The 19,609-nt window shown below is 42.2% G+C and overlaps 1 protein-coding gene across 1 annotated transcript; it reads right to left on the bottom strand.

Annotated features, from left to right (window-relative positions):
* Nucleotides 1-4,932: 4,932 nt before the first annotated feature.
* Nucleotides 4,933-17,888, bottom strand: LOC132098529 (proteoglycan 4-like). Its single transcript, XM_059504613.1, has 3 exons — nucleotides 17,794-17,888; nucleotides 16,622-17,295; nucleotides 4,933-5,700 (listed from the first exon to the last, which is right to left on the bottom strand). Exons 1-3 carry the CDS (start codon nucleotides 17,849-17,851, stop codon nucleotides 4,933-4,935), a joined length of 1,500 nt encoding a protein of 499 aa, XP_059360596.1. The 5' UTR covers nucleotides 17,852-17,888.
* Nucleotides 17,889-19,609: the final 1,721 nt, after the last annotated feature.

Below are 19,609 nucleotides of genomic sequence, written 5' to 3'. Positions count from 1 at the left end.
GGGTTAATGGCAGTTATGTGCTATTCGCTTCCAAGTGGTTTCTAAAGATTTTTACTTGCCAGTTTTTTCGTATTACGGTCCTTAAAGTCCCCATGAAACGGAAGTTGCAAACGACTTTTCTCCAGTGTTGTGACGTATTTCCGAGAGAAACGGAATAATAAATGAGGAAAGTAGTGGGCGTGGCTTATTTTCCAACTAGCACCTGATTGGATCTAGATAAGTAGGTGTTTAATTCAAAAAATGGAGGCAGATCTAAATGCAAGTTTACAATTGGTTGTTGAGGATTACTCGCCACCTCAATCAACGCAATTTAGTTTTCAGCAGGAAAAGGAGGAAGATGAGAACAGGAACACACGGAGGATCATTTACAAAAATGCACCTCCTTGCCATCTCTCCTTTCACGCGCTGTCAATGCTCGCCACACACAGGCAGCCTGTCTACTGTCAGTGTCAGTTTGAGGGGCGTGGTTACGGATTAAGCAGACACCAAATTCCTCAAGCCTACGTCATCGGTGAAGGTCCTCCAATGCAGAGGGGAGGGGCATTTTCAGATTTTGATTAAAGATTATGAAGGCAAATTTTTTTTTTTTTTTTTGAGTGGATTGGCTCGCATGGATGAATTGTTCAGCACAAAACGATCCATTTAGGCAAACAAAGTAAATATATTCAATTTTGATTTCATGTGGACTTTAAAAGGCGGCACTATTTTACTCACACTTGCTATCCTGCGTTGAAACACTATGGCGGATGCGTTTTAGATGAATTTTGAGTGATCACACCGGTGAATGGTGAAATAGGTCCCTAAATTATTTGGTCCTACCAGAAAACTTGCATAGAAATTTAAATTTAAATTAAGCATTTAGCAGAGACTCTTTTATCCAGAGACTTACGAGCCTTTTTTTTTTTTTTTTTTTTTCCTTCATGGAACTTAAGTCTGTATCATTTCCGTGAGGTTTAAACGTGCGCGGTAAGGCGAATGTAATGCCTTTGCTTCGTGGTTAAAAGTGGCATCATCATCCAATGGAACGTTTGTATCTGTAGTCCAAATCTATGCGCAATCCACACTCCAGATCAGCAGGTGGCGGTAATGCACCTTTACGCTGGTTTGCCAAAACCGCAGAAGAAGACGGAACTGCGTCATGACGTCGTTTAACAAACTTTAGCCGCGAACCTGCTTTTAGATGCAACACTTGGATGCTAACAGCCGTAAAAATCCAATGAAGAAAGAGAAGAACCTGTTTTTAGCGTCTTCGCCTGAAAATGTATTGGTTAACGTTGCGCGGTCTGCGCCGCTAGAGGAAGCGACCTCAAACTGCCACTCGGCCGGAACGCCGGGGTGAAAGGCTGAGCCGCGGTGAGAACTGGGGTTCGACGCGGGCTGGTTGGGTTCTTTCTGCTGCAATCCAGCGCTCGGGGAGAGCTCGGTCTCGGGCGGCACGATCGTTGTGTCGAGCAAGGCGAACTCGGAGCTTGCACGGTCTATTGGGCACGACGTGTGGCTTGGCGATGAGAGCAGCTGTCACGATGACGCTTAATGCTGCTCAACGGCCGTGTTTGGCTGGGTAGAAATGATCTCGGGTCCGGCAAAAGCAGCAGGTCTTATAAATCTCCTGTGTAGCTCTCTTCGTTGGTACGAAAATTGGGTCTGTGGTAAGGTGACAGACGAAGCGAACCAGCATGCTGATAAACCGTCAATGGATAGAGGGAAGTCAGCGATATTTATACTATGGGATTGATTACTTGATTATGGTCCACCTGTGTTGATTAGGCTAAGTATCTGACGCTCTCCTCCCGAATCTTATTAATAAAATTTCATTTAAAGGCAGTTCATCATTGAATTCAGTGATGTCATCTCTGTTCAGTTAAATAGTGTCTGTGCATTTTTTTGCAATCAAGTCAACGATATCGCTGTAGATGAAGTGACCCCAACTAAGCAAGCCAGAGGCGACAGCGGCAAGGAACCGAAACTCCATCGGTGACAGAATGGAGAAAAAAACCTTGGGAGAAACCAGGCTCAGTTGGGGGGCCAGTTCTCCTCTGACCAGACGAAACCAGTAGGTCAATTCCAGACTGCAGCAAAGTCAGATTGTGCAGAAGAATCATCTGTTTCCTGTGGTCTTGTCCTGGTGCTCCTCTGAGACAAGGTCTTTACAGGGGATCTTTATCTGGGGCTCTAGTTGTCCTGGTCTCCGCTGTCTTTCAGGGATGTAGAGGTCCTTTCTAGGTGCTGATACACCATCTGGTCTGGATACGTACTGGATCTGGGTGACTGCAGTGACCCTCTGATCTGGACACAGACTGGATCTGGTGGCTACGGTGACCTCGGAACAAGAGAGAAACAGACTAATATTAGCGTAGATGCCATTCTTCTAATGATGTAGCAAGTACATAGGGTGTTATGGGAAGTGTTTCCGTTTCCGGTTTACCTAATTAATGCAGCCTAAAAATCCTTTAACGGATTTGGATATTAAGAGCATATTAGTATGTTATGTGTAAGCCAGGTTAAAGAGATGGGTCTTTAATCTAGATTTAAACTGCAAGAGTGTGTCTGCCTCCCGAACAATGTTAGGTAGGTTATTCCAGAGTTTAGGCGCCAAATAGGAAAAGGATCTGCCATCCGCAGTTTATTTTGATAATCTAGGTATTATCAAATTGCCTGAGATTTGAGAACGTAGTGGACGTAGAGGATTATAATGTAAAAGGAGCTCATTCAAATACTGAGGTGCTAAACCATTCAGGGCTTTATAGGTAATAAGCAATATTTTAAAATCTATACAATATTTGATAGGGAGCCAGTGCAGTGTTGACAGGACCGGGCTAATATGGTCAGACTTCCTGGCAGAGGTGGGGGACTCGAGTCACATGACTTGACTCAAGTCTGACTCGAGTCACAATTTTCAGGACTTGCGACTTGCTTGATTAAAGTATGAAAATGACTTGACTTGACTTTGACTTGAGAACAAGTTACTTGAGACTTGACTTGACTCGAAGTGGAAGACTCGACAAAGACTTGAACTTATAATAAGCAAGCAGCAATAAAATGTATTTAAAAAAATAATACTTATTGTGACGTCAGCACCACTAATCAGCGTCTGAGCCTTTAACAATGCACAATTCAAACCGCGCCAAACATGGAAGACAGTAATGTTAGTCGAGCTCCACAAATAGTCTTGTTTGGCTATAAGGACTTTGAACTGGACCGTGCCAATAAAAAAAGATTTGCCAGATGCAAAATATGCAACGCAAGAATATCCGACACGACAACCACGACGTCAAATTTAAATCGACATTTCAAGTACCACAAGGAAAGGTAAGAAAGTAATCTCTTTCTATTCAGTTTCACTAAGATCTATAACGATTACTAATGTAATGAATTAATCTTTTATGTTCGGTATAATTTGGCCTTGATGCATATTATGTTTTTTCTTATTAGAAATGTGACCATTATCATTACTGATACGTCTCGTAAATAGATGTAACGTTATTGGGGACTTTGGCTATAACAGTGACGTAGCCTGCATTTTGATTTTGATAGGCATCTTAAAATGAGCGGGACGCTCCATATATTACATGTAGGCTATAATGTCTGTATTAAATGTGCGCATTTTCAAGTGTTAGTGGACTGCGTGTGGAAATTAAAAAGCATTGCGCTGATACCATACTGCATGACAGGCTAACATGGAGGCGCCGATGTGATCACTAGCACCTACAAATTTCTGATTCATATATAGCAAATGTATAATGAATAAGATACATTATATATGTTTACAAGTTCATCTTTTCTGTGCAAAAATGAATAAAAAAATGTACCTCTATTTATTTTAGTACTGTGACTTGACTTGACTTGACTTGAAACTTATCAGGACTCGACTTGACTTGCTTAGGGTGAACCCTTGACTTGATTTGACTTGCTTGATTTATCTGAACTGTGACTTGAGACTTGACTCGAGACTTGATGTTTAAGACTTGAGACTTGCTTGGACTTGACCATGTGTGACTTGTCCCCACCTCTGCTTCCTGGTTCTAGTAAGAACTCTTGCTGCTGCATTTTGGACTAGCTGTAGTTTGTTTACTAAGCGTGCAGAACAACCACCCAATAAAGCATTACAATAATCTAACCTTGAGGTCATAAATGCATGGATTAACATTTCTGCATTTGACATTGAGAGCATAGGCTGTAATTTAGATATATTTTTTGAGATGGAAAAATGCAGTTTTACAAATGCTAGAAACTTAGCTTTCTACGGAAAGATTGCTATCAAAAAGAACACCTAGGTTCCTAACTGATGTCGAAGAATTGACAGAGCAGTACTTATTCTGTCTGTATCTCGGGGGACCAAGGTTACATTTGTAACCGTGTATGTTCCCTTTTGATACTTCACTCATAATGCATATGGGGAACGAATTCAACTGCACCGTGCCATGGTAGGGAATGAAAAGACTTTTCTTGGACAACTTTGGGGTCCAGGGGACAAGTGAGAGGGCCGGAGCCATCGAACCCTTTACGTTACTCTTGCTAAGAGAGAGCTAGGTCCTTGGAGGTGGAATGATGATGGAGCTCGACAGAGGCCGTCGTTTCATCCTGAGAGTTTCATCCTGAGAGGACCAGAGCATGCATGATGTCCAGCTTATAGAATCTGACAAAAGTGCATGGCGAGGACCAGCCCGCTGCCTCACAGATGTCCTTGAAAGAGACTCCACTAGGTTGAGAGGCAAATGCCCTGTGCTCTGAACGGGGTTGAGAGCTGGGTTTTATGACCTTCGAGCCATTGGGCCCAAACTAGTGCAAGTAACAGTGCGGTTTTGAGTTTTAAGGGCCAAATATCAGCTGACTGCAGCAACTCAAAGGGAGGCCCTTTGAGGGCCATGGAAAGGTCCCAAGTGGGTACAGGGGGAGGACATGGGGGGTTCGAATGCTAGTGACATGCTAGCTTCAAACTTTCTGGATAGGGTTACCTGCGGGATCGTCCGCCTGAGGCGCCGCCTTGGTGGTGGTGGTGTTACCTGCGGGATCGTCCGCCTGAGGCGCCGCCTTGGTGGTGGTGGTGTTAGCTGAAGGATCGTCCGCCTGAGGCGCCGCCTTGGTGGTGGTTGTGTTAGCTGCGGGATCGTCCGCCTGAGGCGCCGCCTTGGTGGTGGTGGTGTTAGCTGCGGGATCGTCCGCCTCAGGCACCACCTTGGTGGTGTTGGTGTTAGCTGCAGGATAGTCCGCCTGAGGCACCGCCTTGGTGGTGGTTGTGTTAGCTGCAGGATCGTCCGCCTGAGGCGCCGCCTTGGTGGTGGTGGTGTTAGCTGAAGGATCGTCCGCCTGAGGCGCCGCCTTGGTGGTGGTGGTGTTAGCTGAAGGATCATCCGCCTGAGGCGCCGCCTTGGTGGTGGTGGTGTTAGATGCAGGATCGTCCGCTTGAGGCGCCGCCTTGGTGGTGGTGTTAGCTGCAGGATCGTCCGCCTGAGGTGCCGCCTTGGTGGTGGTGGTGTTAGCTGAAGGATCGTCCGCCTGAGGCGCCGCCTTGGTGGTGGTGGTGTTACCTGCGGGATCGTCCGCCTGAGGCGCCGCCTTGGTGGTGGTGGTGTTACCTGAAGGATCATCCGCCTGAGGCGCCGCCTTGGTGGTGGTGGTGTTAGCTGCAGGATCGTCCGCCTGAGGTGCCGCCTTGGTGGTGGTGGTGTTACCTGCGGGATCGTCCGCCTGAGGCGCCGCCTTGGTGGTGGTGGTGGTGTTACCTGAAGGATCATCCGCCTGAGGCGCCGCCTTGGTGGTGGTGGTGGTAGATGCAGGATCGTCCGCCTGAGGCGCCGCCTTGGTGGTGTTAGATGCAGGATCGTCCGCCTGAGGCGCCGCCTTGGTGGTGGTGGTGTTAGATGCAGGATCGTCCGCCTGAGGCGCCGCCTTGGTGGTGGTGGTGTTAGCTACGGGATCGTCTGCCTCAGGTGCCAGAACACTCCAGACGTTTCCTAGGGGGACAGAAATAGATGCACCAACCAAGTTACAGTGTCCATTCAACAGATTGTCTGTAGAGAGAATTAAGTGTCTGACTCAAATGTAAAAGGTCAAGCTTTAAACTCAAGTTACTTTACTCCTGGGCTGACACATGATTTGGGGTTTCTTAATTTGAAGTCTCATAGTAATAAAGAGCCATGTTAAGCCACAGAGTGGAATTGACAAGTGAACAAGAGACTTGGGAGGCCAAGTAAAAAAAGTATCAAGACTCAGAATATGAACAAGACTGCAAACATGGATGTGTCTGTAGAATTTGGTTGTTAAGTGATCACTTGATGTTACTCAAATGAAACTCGTTTTTGGAAAGACTTATTTTGTAAAATATATTGGTTAATTTTGAGCCAATCAAATGTCTGGCTCTTCTAAATCGCTAGTATTGAGAGAACACATGTGGTAACAAACATAAAAACGAATTCCTGCAATCAAACAAAAACCAAATTATAAAAACTCACCTTGCCATAGCATCTGGTGATAAAGAAACACCAAAAGAGTAAATTTAATCACATTCATTCTTTACCACTCACTTAACCTCCTGACAGTCAAACTAACTATACATATAATTTCAACCAAACCAGGATTTTTAAAGCCAAACAGAAAGCAATTTGTGCCAACTTGACAGCTTGTTAACTCATTAATACATAATCAGTAAGCATGCACAGCTTGAAAATCATTAAACCTGGGCAGGATTATAGAGGTTCACTTTCTCGCCAGAATCCTTATCCAAATACCCACACCGGTCTTTGCACTTGTCCACTTGGCTACTTGTATGACGTACTTCCTGAATTTGACCCAAGTGTTCAAGTGAGGATAAAGACCACAAGTGTGTGTCAAACTTTTCATCACCTGATGGGACACACTTGTTTTAAAAATGCAAGTGTTTACATAGCTTTATTTTAGTTTTAATTTTAAATACTTTGCATTTTAAAATCAACGTCTAAATGTCTGTTCAGTAGTCCCTTTAACATGACTATTTTAATTTGTGATGCTTCAAATGAAGTGATAAAAAAACAGTTCCAAATGTTATAAAAAATAAATATACTAATCTATGCAACAATAAAAATTGTAGCACTTTGTTTTACTACCAAATTCTACATAATGTTTAATTATTAGTACTATTTAATTTATACTGGAAAGGTCTCCGTGACTTCTCGCGATTATCTTTTGGAGTGTACTTCCTGTCGTGCACACGCGCTCTCGGGTGACCAAGACCGCAAGTGTGGGTATTTGGACAAGGCAAGAGAATAATGGGCAAAGTATACTTCTGCCATCCGCGTCTGCATTACATAATTTTCGTCACCAGGCGTGCTCGCGGACAACCACGCACCCCATCCACGTGCAAGGCTATGTTTTGAGACCGCGCGGACATGTGCGAGGTTGAGATGTAAGGCAAGTACATGTAGGTGGTACTGCGCATGTGTCACGCTCGTTTTGAAGTGTGGATCTGTGCACACTCTTATGGCTAATATTGTGCACAATTAATTGCTTTTTTAGTGAATGATTCAGTTCAGAACTACATACATGGAAAAAATAAATAAAAAAGCAAGCATGGCAGATGTGCACAGGGTCGTGGCTGGGGTTAGTGGGGCAGGTTGTATCAATGGGTCCTGTTTGAAATAGTTTAATTTGTATGTTTGTTCTATTCATGTATTTGTGCTATTTACACAATGTTTATGTTTTTTCAAGTTTGTCGATGTCCAGGTACAGAAAGCGAATAATCAAATGTAAAATAGCACTGCATTCAGCATTTCTTACATTATCACAGTTTATTTGCTTTAGTTCAGAAATTGGCAATAAAATATGAGAAGAACCCAAAGATAAACTGTGTCAGAACAAGGTCATCTTGATCATGTCAGATAAATTTGATAGAAAGGTATGTAATGGATTGAAATCAAACAAAATTTCAGAAAACTGTTAGTATAACAATATTTACACAACTATCAATGCTTTGTTGATGTTGAACAATTTATCAAACAATGCTTAATTTTGTTTTAATTAAATTTGATTCGATTCACAACTAAATTCGATTAGATTGTAATGGTTCAATTCTGCATTCTTTGAGTGCATTTATAGGATTCTTTAAATGCTTAGTCAGGGGGCCAGTGTCACCCCCAGAAAATATTAATAGGAGTGGCCAGATGAGGCCAGATGTCTGTTTGCTAAAGCAATAAACACCGCTTTCATGCATCTGATTATCAGATAAATGTGTACTGTTATTTCAAAGTTGTTGTTAATGCTGTGGTTATTTTAACAGTTTCCTTTCGTACATTCGGTTCAACAACATTGTTAAAAAATATTCATCATTCAATGGAACTGGTTGTATTTTGACACTTACATTTCTGCTCCGTCTATGCAATAAATTAAAAGAAGCTTTCGACTGGTCAGGTAACGTCATCAGTAAGATTCCAAGAGCCATTGAAAAACTACAAAAAAATAAAACTACTTCAATTTAGCATAACTGACCATGAGTTCTTAGAAGAGATCAAGTCAAGTCAAGTCACCTTTATTTATATAATGTTTAAAAAAAAAACATTGCGTCAAAGCAACTGAACAATTAATTAGGAAATCAGTGTTTCAATAATGCAAAATGACAGTTAAAGGCAGTTCATCATTGAATTCAGTGATGTCATCTCTGTTCAGTTAAATAGTGTCTGTGCATTTATTTGCAATCAAGTCAACGATATCGCTGTAGATGAAGTGACCCCAACTAAGCAAGCCAGAGGCGACAGCGGCAAGGAACCAAAACTCCATCGGTGACAGAATGGAGAAAAAAACCTTGGGAGAAACCAGGCTCAGTTGGGGGGGGGGGGGGCAGTTCTCCTCTGACCAGACGAAACCAGTAGTTCAATTCCAGGCTGCAGCAAAGTCAGATTGTGCAGAAGAATCATCTGTTTCCTGTGGTCTTGTCCTGGTGCTCCTCTGAGACAAGGTCTTTACAGGGGATCTGTATCTGGGGCTCTAGTTGTCCTGGTCTCCGTTGTCTTTCAGGGATGTAGAGGTCCTTTCTAGGTGCTGATCCAGCATCTGGTCTGGATACGTACTGGATCCGGGTGACTGCAGTGACCCTCTGATCTGGACACAGACTGGATCTGGTGGCCACGGTGACCTCGGAACAAGAGAGAAACAGACAAATATTAGCGTAGATGCCATTCTTCTAATGATGTAGCAAGTACATCGGGTGTTATGGGAAGTGTTTCCGGTTCCGGTTTACCTAATTAATGCAGCCTAAAAATCCTTTAACAGATTTGGATATTAAAAGCAAATTAGTATGTTCTGTGTAAGCCAGGTTAAAGAGATGGGTCTTTAATCTAGATTTAAACTGCAAGAGTGTGTCTGCCTCCCGAACAGTGTTAGGTAGGTTATTCCAGAGTTTAGGAGCTAAATAGGAAAAGGATCTGCCGTCCGCAGTTGATTTTGATATTCTAGGTATTATCAAATTGCCTGAGTTTTGAGAACGTAGCAGACGTAGAGGATTATAATGTAAAAGGAGCTCATTCAAATACTGAGGTGCTAAACCATTCAGGGCTTTATAAGAAATAAGCAATATTTTAAAATCTATACGATGTTTGATAGGGAGCCAGTGCAGTGTTGACAGGACCGGGCTAATATGGTCATACTTCCTGGCAGAGGTAAGTATTTTCACCTAGATATCACACTATAGAGACTGTGTCTGTTCCCCGAACTAGAAAATACAAAAAACGTCCAAACCAAGTTAAGATTAACAATTTAATTGAGGTTCAACAAATAAAAAACAGAAGCAATATGGATAAACAAATGATAAAGCTTGGCTTATTGAATATCAGATCCCTTTCTACAAAAACACTTTTTGTAAATAATATGATCACTGATCATAATATAGATGTACTCTGTTTGACAGAAACCTGGCTAAAACCTGATGATTACATTATTTTAAATGAGTCCACCCCCCAAGATTACTGTTATAAACATGAGCCACGTCTAAAAGGCAAAGGTGGAGGTGTTGCTTCAATTTATAACAACGTTTTCAGGATTTCTCAGAGGGCAGGCTTCAAGTATAACTCGTTTGAAGTAATGGTACTTCATATAACATTATCCAAAGAAACAAATGTTAACGATAAATCCCCTGTTATGTTTGTACTGGCTACTGTATACAGGCCACCAGGGCACCATACAGACTTTATTAAAGAGTTTGGTGATTTTACATCCGAGTTAGTTCTGGCTGCAGATAAAGTCTTAATAGTTGGTGATTTTAATATCCATGTTGATAATGAAAACGATGCATTGGGATCAGCATTTATAGACATTCTGAACTCTATTGGTGTTAGACAACACGTTTCAGGACCTACTCATTGTCGAAATCATACTCTAGATTTAATACTGTCACATGGAATTGATGTTGATGGTGTTGAAATTATTCAGCCAAGTGATGATATCTCAGATCATTATTTAGTTCTTTGCAAAATTCATATAGCCAAAATTGTAAATTCTACTTCTTGTTACAAGTATGGAAGAACCATCACTTCTAACACAAAAGACTGCTTTTTAAGTTATCTTCCTGATGTATCCAAATTCCTTAGCATATCCAAAACCTCAGAACAACTTGATGATGTAACAGAAACTATGGACTCTCTCTTTTCTAGCACTTTAAATAAAGTTGCTCCTTTACGCTTAAGGAAGGTTAAGGAAAACAGTTTGACACCATGGTATAATGAGCATACTCGCACCCTAAAGAGAGCAGCCCGAAAAATGGAGCGCAGCTGGAGGAAAACAAAACTAGAGGTATTTCGTATTGCTTGGCGGGAAAGTAACATATCCTACAGAAAAGCATTAAAAACTGCTAGATCCGATTACTTTTCTTCTCTTTTAGAAGAAAACAAACATAACCCCAGGTATTTATTCAATACAGTGGCTAAATTAACGAAAAATAAAGCCTCAACAAGTGTTGACATTTCCCAACACCACAGCAGTAATGACTTTATGAACTACTTTACTTCTAAAATCGATACTATTAGAGATAAAATTGCAACCATTCAGCCGTCAGCTACAGTATCACATCAGACAGTGCACTATAGACCCCCTGAGGAACAGTTCCACTCATTCTCTACTATAGGAGAGGAAGAATTGTATAAACTTGTTAAATCATCTAAACCAACAACATGTATGTTAGACCCTATACCATCTAAGCTCCTGAAAGAGGTGCTTCCAGAAGTCATAGATCCTCTTCTGACTATTATTAATTCCTCATTGTCATTAGGACATGTCCCCAAAACCTTCAAACTGGCTGTTATTAAGCCTCTCATCAAAAAAACCACAACTTGACCCCAAAGAACTAGTTAATTATAGACCAATCTCGAATCTCCCTTTTCTGTCCAAGATACTAGAAAAGGTGGTATCCACACAATTATATTCCTTCTTAGAGAAAAATGGTATATGTGAGGATTTCCAGTCAGGATTTAGACCGTATCATAGTACTGAGACTGCTCTCCTTAGAGTTACAAATGATCTGCTCTTATCATCTGATCGTGGGTGTAACTCTCTAATAGTTTTATTGGATCTTAGTGCTGCGTTTGACACAATTGACCACAACATTCTTTTGCATAGACTTGAATACTTTGTTGGCATCAGTGGAAGTGCATTAGCATGGTTTAAATCGTACTTATATGACCGCCATCAGTTCGTAGCAGTGAATGAAGATGTATCCTATCGATCACAAGTGCAGTATGGAGTACCTCAAGGCTCAGTACTAGGGCCGCTACTCTTCACGCTTTATATGTTACCCTTGGGAGATATCATCAGGAAACATGGTGTTAGCTTTCACTGTTATGCTGATGATACTCAGCTCTATATTTCTTCGCAGCCCGGTGAAACACACCAATTTGAAAAACTAATGGATTGCATAGTCGATATAAAAAACTGGATGACGAGTAATTTCTTACTGCTAAATTCTGAAAAAACAGAGGTGTTAATTATAGGACCTAAAAACTCTGCTTGTAATAACCTAGAACACTGTCTAAGACTTGATGGTTGCTCTGTCAATTCTTCATCATCAGTTAGGAACCTAGGTGTGCTACTTGATCGCAATCTTTCCTTAGAAAGCCACGTTTCTAGCATTTGTAAAACTGCATTTTTCCATCTCAAAAATATATCTAAATTACGGCCTATGCTCTCAATGTCAAATGCAGAAATGTTAATCCATGCATTTATGACCTCAAGGTTAGATTATTGTAATGCTTTATTGGGTGGTTGTTCTGCACGCTTAGTAAACAAACTACAGCTAGTCCAAAATGCAGCAGCAAGAGTTCTTACTAGAACCAGGAAGTATGACCATATTAGCCCGGTCCTGTCAACACTGCACTAGCTCCCTATCAAGCATCGCATAGATTTTAAAATATTGCTTATTACTTATAAAGCCCTGAATGGTTTAGCACCTCAGTATTTGAATGAGCTCCTTTTACATTATAATCCTCTACGTCCGCTACATTCTCAAAACTCAGGCAATTTGATAATACCTAGAATATCAAAATCAACTGCAGGCGGCAGATCCTTTTCCTATTTGGCGCCTAAACTCTGGAATAACCTACCTAACATTGTTCGGGAGGCAGACACACTCTTGCAGTTTAAATCTAGATTAAAGACCCATCTCTTTAACCTGGCATACACATAACATACTAATATGCTTTTATTATCCAAATCCGTTAAAGGATTTTTAGGCTGCATTAATTAGGTAAACCGGAACCGGAAACACTTCCCATAACAACCTATGTACTTGCTACATCATTAGAAGAATGGCATCTACGCTAATATTTGTCTGTTTCTCTCTTGTTCCGAGGTCACCGTGGACACCAGATCCAGTCTGTATCCAGATCAGAGGGTCACTGCAGTCACCCGGATCCAGTACGTATCCAGACCAGATGGTGGATCAGCACCTAGAAAGGACCTCTACATCCCTGAAAGACAGCGGAGACCAGGACAACTAGAGCCCCAGATACAGATCCCCTGTAAAGACCTTGTCTCAGAGGAGCACCAGGACAAGACCACAGGAAACAGATGATTCTTCTGCACAATCTGACTTTGCTGCAGTCTGGAATTGACCTACTGGTTTCGTCTGGTCAGAGGAGAACTGGCCCCCCAACTGAGCCTGGTTTCTCCCAAGGTTTTTTTCTCCATTCTGTCACCGATGGAGTTTCGGTTCCTTGCCGCTGTCGCCTCTGGCTTGCTTAGTTGGGGACACTTCATCTACAGCGATATCGTTGACTTGATTGCAAATAAATGGACAGACACTATTTAACTGAACAGAGATGACATAACTGAATCCAATGATGAACTGCCTTTAACTCTCATTTTTTGCATTATTGACACTGTTTTCCTAATGAATGTTGTTCAGTTGCTTTGACGCAATGTATTTTGTTTAAAGCGCTATATAAATAAAGGTGACATTGACATTGACAGAGGCGGGGGACTCGAGTCACATGACTTGACCCGAGTCTGACTCGAGTCACAATTTTCAGGACTTGCGACTTGCTTGATTAAAGTATGAAAATGACTTGACTTGACTTTGACTTGAGAACAAGTTACTTGAGACTTGACTTGACTCGAAGTGGAAGACTCGACAAAGACTTGAACTTATAATAAACAAGCAGCAATAAAATGTATAAAAAGAAAAATACTTATTGTGACGTCAGCACCACTAATCAGCGTCTGTGCCTTTAACGCTGCACAATTCAAACCGCGCCAAACATGGAAGACAGTAATGTTAGTCGAGCTCCACAAATAGTCTTGTTTGGCTATAAGGACTTTGAACTGGACCGTGCCAATAAAAAAAGATTTGCCAGATGGAAAATATGCAACGCAAGAATATCCGACACGACAACCACGACGTCAAATTTCATTCGACATTTCAAGTACCACAAGGAAAGGTAAAAAAGTAATCTCTTTCTATTCAGTTTCACTAAGATCTATAACGATTACTAATGTAATGAATTAATCTTTTATGTTCGGTATAATTTGGCCTTGATGCATATTATGTTTTTTCTTATTAGAAATGTGACCATTATCATTACTGATACGTCTCGTAAATAGATGTAACGTTATTGGGGACTTTGGCTATAACAGTGACGTAGCCTGCATTTTGATTTTGATAGACATCTTAAAATGAGCAGGACGCTCCATATATTACATGTAGGCTATAATGTCTGTATTAAATGTGCGCATTTTCAAGTGTTAGTGGACTGCGTGTGGAAATTAAAAAGCATTGCGCTGATACCATACTGCATGACAGGCTAACATGGAGGCGCCGATGTGATCACTAGCACCTACAAATTTCTGATTCATATATAGCAAATGTATAATGAATAAGATACATTATATATGTTTACAAGTTCATCTTTTCTGTGCAAAAATGAATATGAATAAAAAAAATGTACCTCTATTTATTTTAGTACTGTGACTTGACTTGACTTGACTTGACTTGAATCTTATCAGGACTCGACTTGACTTGCTTAGGGTGAACCCTTGACTTGACTTGCTTGATTTATCTGAACTGTGACTTGAGACTTGACTCGAGACTTGATGTTTAAGACTTGAGACTTGCTTGGACTTGACCATGTGTGACTTGTCCCCGCCTCTGCTTCCTGGTTCTAGTAAGAAATCTTACTGCTGCATTTTGGACTAGCTGTAGTTTGTTTACTAAGCGTGCAGAACAACCACCCAATAAAGCATTACAATAATCTAACCTTGAGGTCATAAATGCATGGATTAATATTTCTGCATTTGACATTGGGAGCATAGGCCGTAATTTAGATATATTTTTTGAGATGGAAAAATGCAGTTTTACAAATGTTAGAAACTTAGCTTTCTACAGAAAGATTGCTATCAAAAAGAACACCTAGGTTCCGTGATGACGAAGAATTGACAGAGCAGTACTTATTCTGTCTGTATCTCGGGGGACCAAGGTTACATTTGGAACCGTGTACGTTCCCTTTTGATACCTCACTCATAATGCATATGGGGAACGAATTCAACTGCACTGTGCCATGGTAGGGAATGAAAAGACTTTTCTTGGACACCTTTGGGGTCCAGGGGACAAGTGAGAGGGCCGGAGCCATCGAACCCTTTACGTTACACTTGCAAAGAGAGAGCTAGGTCCTTGGAGGTGGCATGATGATGGAATTCGACAGAGGCCGTCGTTTCATACTGAGAGGACCAGAGCATGCAAGGTCGGGATGTCCAGCTTATAGAATCTGACAAAAGTGGATGGCGAGAACCAGCCCGCTGCCTCACAGATGTCCTTGAAAGAGACTCCACTAGGTTGAGAGGCAAATGTCCTGTGCTCTGAACGGGGTTACGAGCTGGGTTTTATGACCTTCGAGCCATTGGGCCCCAACTAGTGCAAGTAGCAGTGCGGTTTTGAGTGTTAAAAGGCCAAATATCAGCTGACTGCAGCAACTCGAAGGGAGGCCTTTTGAGGGCCATGGAAAGGTCCCAAGTGGGTACAGGGGGAAGGACGTGGGGGGGTTCAAATGCTAGGGACATGCTAGCTTCAAACTTTCTGGATAGGGTTTTTCAAGCCAACTTAAAGTTTAACCACAAACTTTACTAGTCATTTAATTCTATTTTAGCAAGTTGATAGATTCAAGTCTTTATTTGATCACCGATTTATTCAACAACAAAAATCGTTCTGAGGTGAACACCCCTCATAATATTTAGATTAGGCCCAATATTGAAGATGATAATGTTTGTGTATTCCTGTCTTTAGCTCGGTTTCTCTTTACTGTGGAACTGAAAATAAAAGGGCAAGTTTCTGACGTCAGTCATAAGTGAACACACGTGCAATATTTACACGAACAGTCAATAATTTATGAATAATTAATCTCACTTGTACTCCATTGCAATGTAATCTGGAGCAAGATTTGTAAGTTTGATAAAATGTGTTAAGGTATAAATTTAAATGGGTAAATACAGTCACTTTCTTTCCATAGCTACAGTAACATTTAGGCAGAATTTGTAACCGCAATGTACAAGAAGTGGTCAACTGCAAAATAAGCAGCCCACCACAGGAATAATTACCATTAAAGCAGCTCTACAAGCTTTAGCACTCACGCTGAAGAGACACTTAAAAGCTTTATTTGGTTTGTAAAACATGTGACAAAATGCAACTAGACAGCCCCTGGAACCAGTACAACAGTACTCAAGATAACGTTTGAAGCCAGCTCGTGGTGTTAACTGCCTTGGTGGTGGTGCTGTTAGCTGCGGGATCGTCCGCCTGAGGCGCCAACTTGGTGGTGGTGGTGTTAGCTGCAGGATAGTCCGCCTGAGGCACCGCCTTGGTGGTGGTTGTGTTAGCTGCAGGATCGTCCGCCTGAGGCGCCGCCTTGGTGGTTGTGTTAGCTGCAGGATCGTCCGCCTGAGGCGCCGCCTTGGTGGTTGTGTTAGCTACGGGATCATCCGCCTGAGGCACCCTCTTGGTGGTGGTGGTGTTAGCTGCAGGATCGTCCGCCTGAGGCGCCGCCTTGGTGGTGGTGGTGTTAGCTGCAGGATCGTCCGCCTGAGGCGTCGCCTTGGTGGTGGTGTTCCCTACGGGATCATCCGCCTGAGGCGCCGCCTTGGTGGTGGTGTTCGCTACGGGATCGTCCGTCTGAGGCGCCACCTTGGTGGTGGCGTTCGCTACGGGATCGTCCGCCTGAGGCGCCGCCTTGGTGGTGGCGTTCGCTACGGGATCGTCCGCCTGAGGCGCCGCCTTGGTGGTGGCGTTCGCTACGGGATCGTCCGCCTGAGGCGCCGCCTTGGTGGTGGCGTTCGCTACGGGATCGTCCGCCTGAGGCGCCGCCTTGGTGGTGGTGGTGTTAGCTGCGGGATCGTCCGCCTGAGGCGCCGCCTTGGTGGTGGTGGCGTTCGCTACGGGATCGTCCGCCTGAGGCGCCGCCTTGGTGGTGGTGGTGTTAGCTGCAGGATCGTCCGCCTGAGGCGCCGCCTTGGTGGTGGTGGTGTTACCTGCGGGATCGTCCGCCTGAGGCGCCAACTTGGTGGTGGTGGTGTTACCTGCAGGATCGTCCGCCTGAGGCGCCGCCTTGGTGGTGGTGGTGTTAGCTGAAGGATCGTCCGCCTGAGGCGCCGCCTTGGTGGTGGTGGTGTTAGCTGCAGGATCGTCCGCCTGAGGTGCCGCCTTGGTGGTGGTGGTGTTAGCTGCAGGATCGTCCGCCTGAGGTGCCGCCTTGGTGGTGGTGGTGTTAGATGCAGGATCGTCCACCTGAGGCGCCGCCTTGGTGGTGGTGTTAGCTACGGGATCGTCTGCCTCAGGTGCCAGAACACTCCAGACGTTTCCTAGGGGGACAGAAATAGATGCACCAACCAAGTTACAGTGTCCATTCAACAGATTGTCTGTAGAGAGAATTAAGTGACCGACTCAAATGTAAAAGGTCAAGCTTTAAACTCAAGTTACTTTACTCCTGGGCTGACACATGATTTGGGGTTTCTTAATTTGAAGTCTCATAGTAATAAAGAGCCATGTTAAGCCACAGAGTGGAATTGACAAGTGAACAAGAGACTTGGGAGGCCAAGTAAAAAAAGTATCAAGACTCAGAATATGAACAAGACTGCAAACATGGATGTGTCTGTAGAATTTGGTTGTTAAGTGATCACTTGATGTTACTCAAATGAAACTCGTTTTTGGAAAGACTTATTTTGTAAAATATATTGGTTAATTTTGAGCCAATCAAATGTCTGGCTCTTCTAAATCGCTAGTATTGAGAGAACACATGTGGTAACAAACATAAAAACGAATTCCTGCAATCAAACAAAAACCAAATTATAAAAACTCACCTTGCCATAGCATCTGGTGATAAAGAAACACCAAAAGAGTAAATTTAATCACATCCATTCTTTACCACTCACTTAACCTCCTGACAGTCAAACTAACTATACATATAATTTCAACCAAACCAGGATTTTTAAAGCCAAACAGAAAGCAATTTGTGCCAACTTGACAGCTTGTTAACTCATTAATACATAATCAGTAAGCATGCACAGCTTGAAAATCATTAAACCTGGGCAGGATTATAGAGGTTCACTTTCTCGCCAGAATCCTTATCCAAATACCCACACCGGTCTTTGCACTTGTCCACTTGGCTACTTGTATGACGTACTTCCTGAATTTGGCCCAAGTGTTCAAGTGAGGATAAAGACCACAAGTGTGTGTCAAACTTTTCATCACCTGATGGGACACACTTGTTTTAAAAATGCAAGTGTTTACATAGCTTTATTTTAGTTTTAATTTTAAATACTTTGCATTTTAAAATCAACGTCTAAATGTCTGTTCAGTAGTCCCTTTAACATGACTATTTTAATTTGTGATGCTTCAAATGAAGTGATAAAAAAACAGTTCCAAATGTTATAAAAAAATAAATATACTAATCTATGCAACAATAAAAAGTGTAGCACTTTGTTTTACTACCAAATTCTACATAATGTTTAATTATTAGTACTATTTAATTTATACTGGAAAGGTCTCCGTGACTTCTCGCGATTATCTTTTGGAGTGTACTTCCTGTCGTGCACACGCGCTCTCGGGTGACCAAGACCGCAAGTGTGGGTATTTGGACAAGGCAAGAGAATAATGGGCAAAGTATACTTCTGCCATCCGCGTCTGCATTACATAATTTTCGTCACCAGGCGTGCTCGCGGACAACCACGCACCCCATCCACGTGCAAGGCTATGTTTTGAGACCGCGCGGACATGTGCGAGGTTGAGATGTGAGGCAAGTACATGTAGGTGGTACTGCGCATGTGTCACGCTCGTTTTGAAGTGTGGATCTGTGCACACTCTTATGGCTAATATTGTGCACAATTAATTGCTTTTTTAGTGAATGATTCAGTTCAGAACTACATACATGGAAAAAATAAATAAAAAAGCAAGCATGGCAGATGTGCACAGGGTCGTGGCTGGGGTTAGTGGGGCAGGTTGTATCAATGGGTCCTGTTTGAAATAGTTTAATTTGTATGTTTGTTCTATTCATGTATTTGTGCTATTTACACAATGTTTATGTTTTTTCAAGTTTGTCGATGTCCAGGTACAGAAAGCGAATAATCAAATGTAAAATAGCACCGCATTCAGCATTTCTTACATTATAACAGTTTATTTGCTTTAGTTCAGAAATTGGCAATAAAATATGAGAAGAACCCAAAGATAAACTGTGTCAGAACAAGGTCATCTTGATCATGTCAGATAAATTTGATAGAAAGGTATGTAATGGATTGAAATCAAACAAAATTTCAGAAAACTGTTAGTATGACAATATTTACACAACTATCAATGCTTTGTTGATGTTGAACAATTTATCAAACAATGCTTAATTTTGTTTTAATTAAATTTGATTCGATTCACAACTAAATTCGATTCGATTGTAATGGTTCAATTCTGCATTCTTTGAGTGCATTTATAGGATTCTTTAAATGCTTAGTCAGGGGGCCAGTGTCACCCCCAGAAAATATTAATAGGAGTGGCCAGATGAGGCCAGATGTCTGTTTGCTAAAGCAATAAACACCGCTTTCATGCATCTGATTATCAGATAAACGTATACTCTTATTTCAAAGTTGTTGTTAATGCTGTGGTTATTTTAACAGTTTCCTTTCGTACATT

The sequence above is a fragment of the Carassius carassius genome, chromosome 22 (genome assembly GCF_963082965.1).
Source record: "Carassius carassius chromosome 22, fCarCar2.1, whole genome shotgun sequence".
NCBI classification, from domain to species: Eukaryota; Metazoa; Chordata; class Actinopteri; order Cypriniformes; family Cyprinidae; genus Carassius; species Carassius carassius.
The sequence above is the reverse complement of the archived record's forward strand: the minus strand, read 5'-3'. Positions and strand labels throughout refer to the sequence as shown.